At 39.9% G+C, this 12022-nt stretch overlaps 1 protein-coding gene across 16 annotated transcripts in view; it reads left to right on the top strand.

Moving 5' to 3' along the window:
* The window catches only part of RUNX1T1 (RUNX1 partner transcriptional co-repressor 1), a 157448-nt gene that overhangs the window by 39539 nt on the left and 105887 nt on the right, over positions 1–12022 (top strand). For 2 of the 16 annotated variants that reach the window (XM_086335250.1, XM_086335255.1), the window contains exon 1: positions 56–439. The exons of the other annotated variants lie outside the window; for them this stretch is intronic. In XM_086335250.1, the coding sequence (XP_086191376.1) occupies positions 433–439 (7 nt within the window). In that variant the 5' untranslated portion in view covers positions 56–432. Of the gene's footprint in view, positions 1–55; positions 440–12022 lie in introns of those variants that run through there. 16 annotated transcript variants of the gene reach the window in all.

Raw genomic sequence — 12022 nt, 5'->3', positions numbered from 1 at the left:
GGAGGGTGGTGGTGGTGGTGGGGAATGAATTATTCAGCATTTAGCTTATCATTCTGCATTTTTACTTTCCTGTTCTTCGGTGCTCTGGAAGTTGCGGAGAGAGGGCCAGGGGGTAAGGGGAGGCCAGGGTGGCCCACACGTCCCTGTCATTGTTCTGCCTGGAGAGACGGGGCTGGGTTCAAGGCCACATGTGCTCCTGTCATCATCCACATTTCTGCTCCAAGTGCAATCCGGAGTGTCAGCTCTCCATCTGTCCCCGCCTGGCAGGCGCACGCGCCCAGCACCCCGCCTCGGGCTCCGGCGCCCCAGCCCCCCTGCCGGCCCCCCTCGCTCTGCCGGCCCCCGATTCCGGGACGGGAGGCATGAGCCCCGAGCGCGCTTCCTCTTAGGAGAGAGAGAGAGCCACTCTCGGTGAGGACGCTGCATTCAGGAATGCCCGGTGAGTGAGCCCCGCTCCGCTTTCTCTCTGTGGTTTGTCAAAGGAAGCAGGCTTACTTTTCATTACTGCTCGGAAAATAACCTTCTGCCCTCAGCGGGCTGTATCTTAAGGTGGGCAGGCAGAGGCTGGGGCAGTGACCGAGGTGGATGGTGGCGTTAAAAAAGAGCCATTAGAATCTAGGTCCAGGGCTCCAAGGGTCCGTGGAAGCCTCGTCTTTAAGACATGGGAGGTGTGTTTTCAAGACTGAGGGCAAGTCCAGCCACGTTATCTGTTGGCCAGAGCAATTCACTCGAGGGATTTAGCTTCAAGTAAGGATGTTTTCTGCTGTGAATTTCGCAACTGTCATCTGTACCTTGTGTCCTGGACATTTCATCTGTGGTGGGAGCGTGCAGATTATGATGGAACCCTGGGATAAGGTCTCTTTCGAAAACTGTTTATGTCAGAGAAAGTGAAGGGAGCTTTAGGGACTACCGATTATTTCAGTCTTGTCCTAAATTACAGCGCTGAGATGTCATCAGGCAAATAATTGAAATCGGTTAATTAAAAATAGAAAGTCTGCTGAATTACTGATGCTGTTGTGGTCCTGGAAATTTAATGTATGTTAATTTCCTCTGAAAAATATTATTTTTGGAGCCCAGAGTGTTTCTGTGATCGTTGCCAGTGAAGGCTCTGCTTGAGAACAGAGAAGCTTGGTAGAAGCCTGTCGGGGCAAGGGTGTTTCTGTTATTCTCAGGAACGATCTGGACTGCCCTTTGCCTACTTTGAGTAGTAGATCTCAGATTAAAAAGACAAGGCAGAGAGAGATCCTCCAGCTGGCTGATTTGTGTGGGTTTTTTGGGCAGGACCGACAGAAGAGGCTGCGCTTGGTCACAGGGTTTGTACACCTCGCAGATGGTGTTTTGAAACAGTATCTGCCAGTTTTCTGCAACCACGGTTGTGTGTAGGTATCGCCAGTTGTTTGAAGAATGTTTTTCCCTTTAGGATGTGTCTTGTAAGTGCTCATCAGCGAGGATGCATTTGTGACCGAACTGCACCTTTTCATTAGTTCTGTGGACGAGGGATGTGTGCAGCTGAAATATGGGAAAAATCAATTTTAAAAAAGACAATGACTGAGGTCTCTGAAAGGTCATTTTAACTCTTTCAGCACTCATCTTGATTTATATGCACCAAGCAGCTGAAGATGTCATGTGCATGGAGTATGTGATATGGAAGCTGTGTGAAAAAGTGCTTGTGTTTTTTTATTTAGCCTGAGTACTGTATAGTTTCATCTGATTTTTATGTCATCAGTCAAATCTAACTTGTTTTTATGCTTTTAATAAATATGTGTTAAATGATCTGATCTGTCAGCATTTTGTAGAGTCTGTATTTTGTTTTGGTAAAACAGAACCACATAATAACCCAAAGCCATTTGTGAACGATGACAAGTGAAAGAGATTAGGTAGGACCCTTGCTATCCCATATTAATTACATGATTTTAAAGTATTCTTTGAAACATCCTTATTTAAAATGCATTGAACCATATTTAAGGTTTTAGAATCATTGATAAGTGTGTTTTAATCATTAACATCTGACTGGTTCTGAAGCAGTAACCTGAAGTGTAGGCAGTGTTTCTCACTCTCTCTTGCTCATCAACTGTGTTAGAAAACCTTGTACTTGGATGCAGAGAACATATTAACAGCTGTGACTACGAGCTTGTGCCAGAATGGTGATACTTGAGCAGTTCTGACACTTGGTTATTTTTGACACCCATCTGCATTTTTTAACCACTACTATCAGACAGATTACTTCTTAATAATGTTTTTAGCATATTTTTGTCCATATATATGTACTTATATTAATGGGCATTTTTACCATCTGGGACAGATTTTTTACTTTTAAGTAAGACAATATGTGTACAAGATTAAAAGGACGTATTTCTGGTAATCTGGTATTGTCACTATCCTAAATATATATTAACATTTATCATCATCCTCATCACTGTTATCTTTCTTTCATAGGTCAGGTGTCAGAATTGGCTCCTGGTTGTCCAAACTTGGTGTAACAATTCTCAGATCTAGGACCTTTTTCATAAAAATGGGGGGATCCCTGGAAATAGATGTGTACAAACTGAATTTATTCAAAGATATACCAGTCTGTGGGGATGGGTAGGTAAAGTCTTAGTTTCAGGGCTTTATAACTTTGTCCATTTAAAAAAAAAAAAACAATGCACTTTAGCTATTGATAGCATGCTATTTCAAAAGGAACCAGGAAAAGTCGAAGAGAAGGCCATACGTGCTTTTAAAGAAATAGATGATACTATTTTTATGATTTAACTCAATATAAGGAAATATCATTTTACTGCCTGTCACTTACTAACAACCAGATCCTTGTGTTTAAGGGAAGAAAAATGTTTGCTTATGAGAAGGCTAGGAGACTCTGGGAATTACAGTATTTCAGGAGGAGATGGCTCTGAGCTTTCTGAAACATTTATATTTTTATCAATCTTGGTATAATATTATCAAAGAACATATGCTGACCTACAAAATACTTTCAGGACTGTTGCCTTAAAAGGACAATAAGTGAGCACAGTCTGTGTAGCCCAGAAATAGTGCTGTTCTTTCAGAAGATGGCTAGCATTAGGTCAGACCACCCTTTCTCAATGTTCTCAATGGTCCTGCTCTCCAGATGTGACTGGAACTTTTTTTAAGTTCAAGTTTCCAAAAAAAAAAAAAAGGTTTGTTTTCAAAATCTGGTTTTACTTAAGACAGCTCCATCCTGGAGTGCATTTCATAAATTGCCCACATATTTTTCTTAGCAGAGAACTTAACTGGCTGTAATTTTTAACACATGGCCACATCATGTGATATTTTCAAAACACTTACACATAGCTTTAAGAAGGTCCCTGCAGAAATGATCCATCCTCTCACAGCCGGCCCTTTTTTTTTTTTTTTTTAACAGCATATCTGCATTTTCCATTTAGGAGAGCTATATATTATTAGCTTACATTTTTGGGTAGTAAAACAGTACATTGCTGATTGTAAAACATGGACTTTATTATCTGCTGAAAATTGATTTGGCATTTATAGCCACTGTGTACTAGACTGTTTTTCTGTTTTTAACATCAATGCTTGCAAGCGATGATTTGTGTAAGAAACAGAAATGAAATTGCCATGGACAGACAACTGCTAGTGTCCCTAGTCAGTGAACTTTTGGATAATGCACCTGGTTATTATTATTTTTTAATAGAGGCGTCTAAATGCTGTTGTACAAGAACAAGAAACACAGCAGTCCATGCACTGTCTCTGTTTTGCCTTGCGAGTTGATTTGCCATTGTTTTAGGCTAACTCTTTGCTGTAGTGCACAAGCCTCCTGCCAGCTATTAAAGACAGCTATATCAGCAGCAGATATCCAATTATAAATGTAGATTGTGCAGACATTACTTTTTCGTCGCAAGCATCTAGAAGTTGCAGCTTCTTTTCAAACCCTGGCACCAGTTCCCTTTTTCTTTTTAAATTATTTTCTGTTAATATTTCTGAACATTTGACCTTTTAACTTCTATGTATTTTAAAATAATATTTGGAAATTTTTACAAGGCATCTTCCTGCACAGCTAATAATAGTCTATTGAAAAAAAAAGATATTTTTTAGAATAAACATTTGCTTAGTAGGCATTATATCGTCCAGAAATGTTTATTAACTGTTTCGTCACTACACTGATATTTGAGGTTTGCACAGGAGATGCTGTAAAAACCATATTCTGAACAGACTTTGGAATCATCAAAGGAACAAAATACATTTTAGAGCCGGAAGATTGATCTTGAAAGTGCCTTCAGTTTTCAGGTGTTGAAGCTGAGGCTCAGGTGCTTTTGTAAAGTAAGTGGATTCTCGCAGTTGCCTCTTTGCTTCTAAATCACACGTGCGTGTTCAGTCACATTGGCATCTTGGTGTCGGTCCTCCTCTGTTGGCTTTTCTGTTCTACCCTGGATTGCGCTTACCATGTGCTTTCTCCCCGTCTACTCCAGGGCTTCAGGTCCATGTGGGGGGAAACTCTGCAACAGTAATCACTTGACCTGTGGCAAAGGTGTGCCATCAGATGTACCTTATAGTTGTTTGGAAGTTAGAGAGCCTCAATACGGTTAATTTTTGAGCATTGAGCAGATCGAATGATCTTAGCAAGGTTGTGACGACTGAGGGCATTCAGGTAGTAGACTTCTGTGGGTTGCTGAAAAATGTACCAGGGCCAAATAACTATGGTTCAGTCTCTCCCCATGCCATGCCTTCAAGGAGTTTTGAGTTCTTATGCTCCAGGCAGAGAAGTAAACAGTAGTTGTGATATGGAATAGCAAGAGCTTAGAGACAGGTACAGGAGCCCAGAGGCAGGTAGTACCTGATGGGATTAGGAGCCAAGCACAGAGGGGGAAAGACATGTGGACCATGGGCTTATGGGCCTTGACTGTCTCCTGCTTCTCCAGATTGGATCTCTGTTAATGTTACTTAATTTTTAGTTTGCTGTTCTTATACTGAGGATAGGATACTGATTTTTGTTTACTAAGTTTTAATATCTGTGTGTGACAGTGGGTATGGCATTGCTCGAAAGCAGTTTCTTTGTGTACAATTGTGGTTCTTTGGTGGCTGATAGTATCTCGTGGAATACATCATTAACTTAAATGACTCATAACTTGAGAACAATAGGATTTCACACCTGACCAAGAAGCAGGTTTATCTGGCTGGCTTTCTCAAACAGCTGTTTGCATTAATTAATATTAATGTAAATGTACTTTCTGAGAATGTCTAGCTTAATTATGTTTTTCAACCCATAGAGTTCCAATCAAAGGAAACAGGAAATCCTCTTAATCTCACAGGGAGTGTATAACTGCCATCTCTGAACAGAGTAAATCTCTGATAGTATAGTAAGCCTTTTATTGAAAGCCTGTACATGCCGGGCCCCAAGGCTAGGCACCTTGTATACTTACTAATTCTCACAGTTCTGCAAAGGGTTTCTGTGACCATGACGTCTATTAATATTGGAAACCCGAAGAGCAGGTAAATTAAGCATTTTCCCCGAGGACACATAGATGTCATTAAATGGCAGAGAAGGGATTCTCTCTGGTCTGTCAGCTGATATTTTATTCCTTTTTTAAAACTTTTCTTTGTTTATTTTCGGCTGTGCTAGGTCGGCCTTGCTGCACGCTTGCAGTTGCAGTGCGCGGCCTTCTCGTGGAGGTGGCGGCTTTTGTTGCAGAGCATGGCCTCTAGGGCTTGCAGGCTTCAGGAGTTGTGGCCCACGGACTCAGCAGTTGTGACTTGCAGGCTCTCGGGCTTAGTTACCTCGTGGCATGTGAAATCTTCCTGGACCAGAAATTGAACGCATGTCCCTTGCGTTGGCAGGCGGGTTTTTCATCACTGGAACACCAGGGAAGCCCTTGTTTTCTGTTTTTTTAAAGGAAGGGTGAGTGTGTTGTGTTTGGTGAGAGGATGTTTTGTAATGGAAGCTAGATGGAAATGTTTGAAGAGGGATGTTTGAATTTGGAGTAGAGTAGCAGAGAAGGTGGAGTTCTCGGTGCTGGAAACTGAAAATGGAAAAGCATTAGCCTCAGTTGTCAAGAGTGATCTTGGGTAAAACAGGTTAGGAGAGTAGTTATTTCTCTGTGTATTTCTATGCTTGAGAGAATGCAATGGGGAGTAATAGGTGCCAGGGGACTAATGTCTGTGTTTTGAAAAGTCTAATAGAAATTGTAAATTTACTCCCTGATGAAGCCGTGTAGGTTAACTAAGATATCACCTTTCTAGGCTTTTGACATGAGGTAATTCTGGCTAACTTTTGTTGATCAGAACCTCAGATGGAGTATTTTCTGTGTTTTGGACGATAGTAGGAAAATGGAAATCAAATGATGTGTTCAACATATGGGCAGACAAAATTGTTGAATATTGTGTGGTTAAAATTTGTCATGAAAGTCACTCAGTTGTGTCCGACTCTTTGCCGCCCCATGGACTGTATAGTCCATGGAATTCTCCAGGGTGGGATACTGGAGTGGGTAGCTTTTCCGTTCTCCAGGGGATCTTCCCAACCCAGGGATCGAACTCAGGTCTCCCGCACTGCAGGCGGACTCTTTACCAGCTGAGCCACAAGGGAAAAATATCAGATCTCTTGGTCATGAGGCTGCTGGGTACCCATGTTCTGCCCCAGGAGGTTCTAGGCAGGCAGACTGTTAGCAGAAAATGAGCACATTGTAGGAAAGCACGTTAACTTTTTTCACCATGCCCCCCTCTCCTTCTAAAAAAAAAAACCAGTGATTTAAAAATTGTGGGCGGTTTTCCCTAGAAGATTTTACTTCTGTTTTCCACATTTCTCTTTTAAGGGCTGAGTGATAAGTGCAGTCTGTAAAAAGTCTCACTTTATTAGAGGGATTCTTTTAATTCTGTGTGGTTTATTAACATCATACCGTGTACTTTGATGCTCACGCAAGAAAGTAAATTTGAAAGTACCGATGAGAACATGATGCTGTAAAGAGTTTGGCCTTAAGAGCTATGTAATTAGATAGGCAGAAATGCTCTTTAGGAAGAAGGGATGTTAGAGGGTGTCTTTATCATGTGTTTATGGCTTTAACAAGAGTCTTAAAGAGTTTGACAAAATAAACAGACCATTCTTAATAATCAGGGATGATTTTGATGGGGTGCTAAGTTATTTAGAACTTTGGTAAAGACAATTGCACTTCTGAGCATATCATTCCTTTACATTTGAACTTTGCATGATTAAAACTTCCCTGCCTTCCTCTGGACTTGTTTGGTTTAATGATGCTCGAGTTATTGGGAGGAAAATGCATAATAAAATTTGAGGGTCCTGTGGTAACAATTTATATATTCTTTCATTTGAAATGCTTAACATGTGTCCCGACAAAGATATGACTGGAACAAAGAAAGGCCTTGATTCTGACACTTTCCTTGTGAAATAGGCATTGTTTCCTCTTTATAATGTTTCTGTCTGAACCTGCGTACTCGCATTTATGGCAACATCTCATTTGAAAGGTCTGTTAATACTTATTTTTTTCTTTCTTTCTACTCTAGTATAGTTGTGTGAGACAGCCTAAAGACAGGAAAATATTAAGGAATCAAAATGAAGATTTTTTTTTTTGTCCATAGAAAGCACTTTATTTTCTTCCAGTCTTTCTGCAGTGTTCTTAATCATTGGTTTATAGAATATAGAATAATAGAAACCAAAGGTAAAACCTCACTTGTTAATTACCCAAGCATTCTCTTGTATACCAGTATTTGCTCGTGTGTGCTGTGCTTAGTCACTCAGTCATATTCAACTCTTTGAGACCCCATGGACTGTAGCCCTCCCAGGCTCCTCAGTCCATGTGGATTCTCCAGGCAAGAATATCAGAGTTGCCATGCTCCCCTCCAGGGCATCATCCCAACCCAGGGATCGAACCCAGGTCTCCCGCATTGCTGGCTGATTCTTTAGCATCTCAGCCACCAGGGAAGCTTGCTGGTTATGAAATATCAAAAAAAAAAAAAAGAAGGTATATATAGATGTGATCAAGGTTTCACAGATTTTTCAAGTTTTTGTACAATTTAGGAGTCTTCCTAAAGAACTTTGCTGGAAAAAAAAAAGTTATTTAACTATTTGCTACATGGAGGAATATCTTTCTGGGTGTTTCCCCCCCCCCTCCCCCGCCCTCCTTTGGTACCAACTTTTAGCACATCTTATTACCTTTTTTTTTTTTTTTTTCCGTTTTTAATGCACTCCTTTCAGAGTCTGGAGAACTAGTTAAAATCTCTGAATCTGCTACTTATTCCCTGTTGTTTTGGGCAAGTAACATAATTTCCCAGGTGAAGAATGTCTTTCTACTTATTTTTCATTTTTATCTACATTTTACTCATACATTCTGGGGATAAAGCCTTTGGTACTTTGGTACATTTTGCTTCATATGTTCTGTGGGTAAAGCATATCAGTGTGATGTTCATACACCTTTTCCTAAAACTTCTTGGAGAATCAAACCATTTTGTAGTGTTTCCCAGAGAGCAGAAGGGTGTCTCTTTAAGCCCCAAAGTTGCTTCTGTTTACTTGTTTAAAATTTCTATGCCTGTTGGTCAATTATTTTGAGTGGCCCTGGTCTTTTAGCTTTCAGCTGTGTTCTTTATCTGTTTGTGCTGGACGTGCTGTATCTTTTGCTTTATGACTTGAGTTTATATTATAAACAATTAATATGTTGTGTTTATGAGGCCAGAGAGCACAGGACATGGGGAATGTCCATGGCTGAGTGTGAGTCAGACTTCTTCCACTTCGTGGTATCACCAGCAACAAGCAAGTCGTTTCACTCTCTGTCTGAGCGTCACTTTCCTTGTCTGAGAAGCAAGGATTCTGCTTTGCTGACTTTCGTTTTGCAGTATGGTGGTAGTGATTATGATCGTGTGCTGTGTCTCCTTGAAAAGCAGAGTACAGAACTTTTACATATAAGCGGTAATGATTAAAGTCAGTGATACTCTCTGGACTTAAAACATAGGGGAGAGTTTTTCAGTCACACAGAAGGACTCTAGGGTGTTGTGCTTGTGAGTTTTGTCTATAGTTGGTAGAATTTTCTCTCCCTTCTGCCTACCCTCTCTCTGTTCCTGTGCCCACAAGTCCACCCATTCCAGTAACTGGCTAGCTTGAAAACCATATAACCAAACTTAGAATGGTGAAGTGAATGCTTAGGTGAAAATGTGGAAAGCCCATCTTGTTCTGTTTTGTGTTCCCCCAGATGTTAACTAGTGGCAGTTTTAATTTGTGGAGTCATTTTAGGTGTCTCTGAGACTTTTCTTCCTGACTGATTTTCATTTCTCTTAGCAGGAGACATTGCTCAGAGAGCTGAATTCTAACCTTTTATGTATTCCAGGATACAGACTCTTCACTGTTTAAAATAATAGACATCTTAAGTGTCATCAGCTCTTCTTGATAAAGCTGCCATTTGCTTTAAGATCTTGATTTCATAGTTCTAAAAATTCCATTCCAGGCTACCCATGAGGTAGGAGACAGAGAGTAAGGAATCAGCAAATGTTTGCTTAATGAATAAGTGAGGATGAGAGGTGGACTGGGATTCACAGGGATCTTAAAGGAAAGAAAGAATGCACAAAGCATGTTAAATATGGGGGGGAGGAAATTAAGTAAATCTTATAAAAATTTTTGGTAAATGGTATTTAATAATCAATAAGGCATTTTCTTTGAACTATGGAAAGATAATTAATTTTTTTTGGCCATATATAACTTTCTTGGCAGCTAGCTGCATATTAGTTAAAATTGCATGTGTTATAAATCTGATAATTTATCATGATCATATTTACTAAAAGTATGATACAATATATAGCACTTAAGCACTCTCTGACATAATTACTGAAATTAGAAACAAAGTCCAGGGCTTTTGACAGTTGTAAATTTGGGGAAATTAGTGCTTCCTCTACCTGGGTACTTGCCTGAAGTTTGGGAGGATGGGTGTAAGCCGTCAGGGATCCAGCAGACATAATGAGTAGGATTCTGTGAGCTGAGTTGCTCAGTTGCGACCCCATGAATTGCAGCTCACCAGGCTTCTTTGTCCATGGAATTTTCAGGCAAGAATACAGGAGTGTGGGTTGTCATTTCCTACTCCAGGGGATCTTCTCGATCCTGGGAGGCCTAACAAAAGACAAATATTAAGAAATATTTTCACCTTTTCGGTTGCACGGTAAATTCTATCAGCAGTTTGTTCTGCCAATAATCTCAGATGAGTAGTGGTTGAATAGTCTGATAAGATTTATCATAAAGACTCCAGAGAGATTACTAAAATAATTCATGCAGTGCTTGATACATAATTTTTTAAAAAACATATAACTTCTATAATAGTGGAGCTTTCTTTAAATATCTTTGCCCTCTTATATTTGTTTCTAAATATACATTGAATCCTTTGAAAGGGATAGGAGGGCAGGTTTGAGTCTCAGATACTATCACTTTGGAAGAATATTCTTGCTAATTTAACACATATTTTATGCCTCTGAATTTGTGCCTTTAAAAATTTATAGAAGATCATTGTAGCTTATCCACTGAGTGCCTGTTTTTACACGGATATTGCTGATACTCTGCATGGATTACAGACTTTCCAGGGGTCTTTGGGGCACTTTGAAAATGTGGTATAGAATGATGTAATGAAGTGGTTCTTAAAGTGGGTTTCATGGACCAGCAATATCATTATCACCCAGGAACTTATTGGGAATACCCATTTTCTGTCCCTCTGCAAACTTAATCAGGAACTCTGAGGTAGCCCAGCAATCTGTTTGAACAAGCTCTCAGAGGATTCTGAAGCATATTCAAATTAGACATTTGTAAATCATAACTTTTTGTCTTCTTGGATAGTCCAGAGAAAATACCCATTTGTTTTTTATCATGAAAGTCCCAATGAATGGAAATCAAGGTAATTTATTTGTTTTAAATGATGTACTTTAAAAACAACGCCCAAGAAATAACAAAGAACGTATTTGTTCAGAGCCTTGGGTTTCTAATAGAGTATTTGGATGCCCACACATTACACCTGAATTGAATGAGATAGTTAAAAGAGAAGGTGTGTTTCAAGCCAATTCTGGGATGTTTATTCGTTCTGATAGTTACTTGTAAAGACATGCATCTATTTCATTGCACTCAGGTACCATTTGTGATGCCCTTGCCTTGTTTTGAGGCCAGCTTCTGATCGTTCAGAATTTTGTGAGTTTAGCTTGGTCATCTTTAGAGACTATTTAGGCAGACCTCAATTTCACAATAATATTAGTCATCTAGAAAGTTTAGATATGTCACAGCATTTTATTTTTCTGTGTTGAATGTAAATAAGGGGTCCGTGGGGTTATGAACGTTCCATCAGTAGTGCCTGGAAAGGATTTGTTTCTTGCATCTCCTGTATCTGCTGCTGTTCTCTTTTCTGCATGGTGTGCCTTCAGTAAGCGCAGTCTGACACGCTTCGTGGCCTTTGCCTCCTGTGATAAAATAGATTGAAATGATTCCTGACACCATCTGGTGAAGAGGAGCAGCCCTGGAGGACTGTGCTTTGAGAGAAAGTAACTGAATGCTAAGAAATGTGGAAGTCTAGGGACACTGGCAAAGGATTTTTTTTTTTTTTTTTTTAAAGAGCATGAACATTAATACATCTTCTTGAGGTTTGATGGGACATGTACTGCCTACTGTCCCATCTGGTGCTTATGATAGCATGGCATATTAGCATGCTGCAAGTTCATAATGTATTCAGGGGGAGGAAACATCCCTTGCATACCAATTGAGGTATCCTCTCTTCAGAACTGTTTTTGAATTTCAATGATGTTTATATCTTCCAAGCCGTGACTTAACCGAGCATTTCTGCGCGAAGGAATAACATGAGTGAGTGAGGGAGAGAGAGAGAGGGTTTGTGTTCATGGTCTCTCCTATTCCCTCATTAATTTATCTTCCTCCCTTTTTTCTTGATGAAATTATAAGTAGTTATTAATATTAGGTTTTATGACTTTTAATCCTTTCTGTTTTGAAACCACATAATATTTCATTATTATTTCACTTATGGCACTTAAAGCAGTTGCCTTGTGAAATTGGGTAGCTGTCCCCTTGTAGACGGAA

The sequence above is a fragment of the Bos grunniens genome, chromosome 14 (assembly GCF_055505025.1).
Source record: "Bos grunniens cultivar Pamir isolate PY7600 chromosome 14, Bosgru_T2T1.0, whole genome shotgun sequence".
Classification (NCBI taxonomy): Eukaryota; Metazoa; Chordata; class Mammalia; order Artiodactyla; family Bovidae; genus Bos; species Bos grunniens.
Note: the sequence above shows the minus strand (reverse complement) of the source record. Positions and strands in the feature narration are given on the sequence as shown.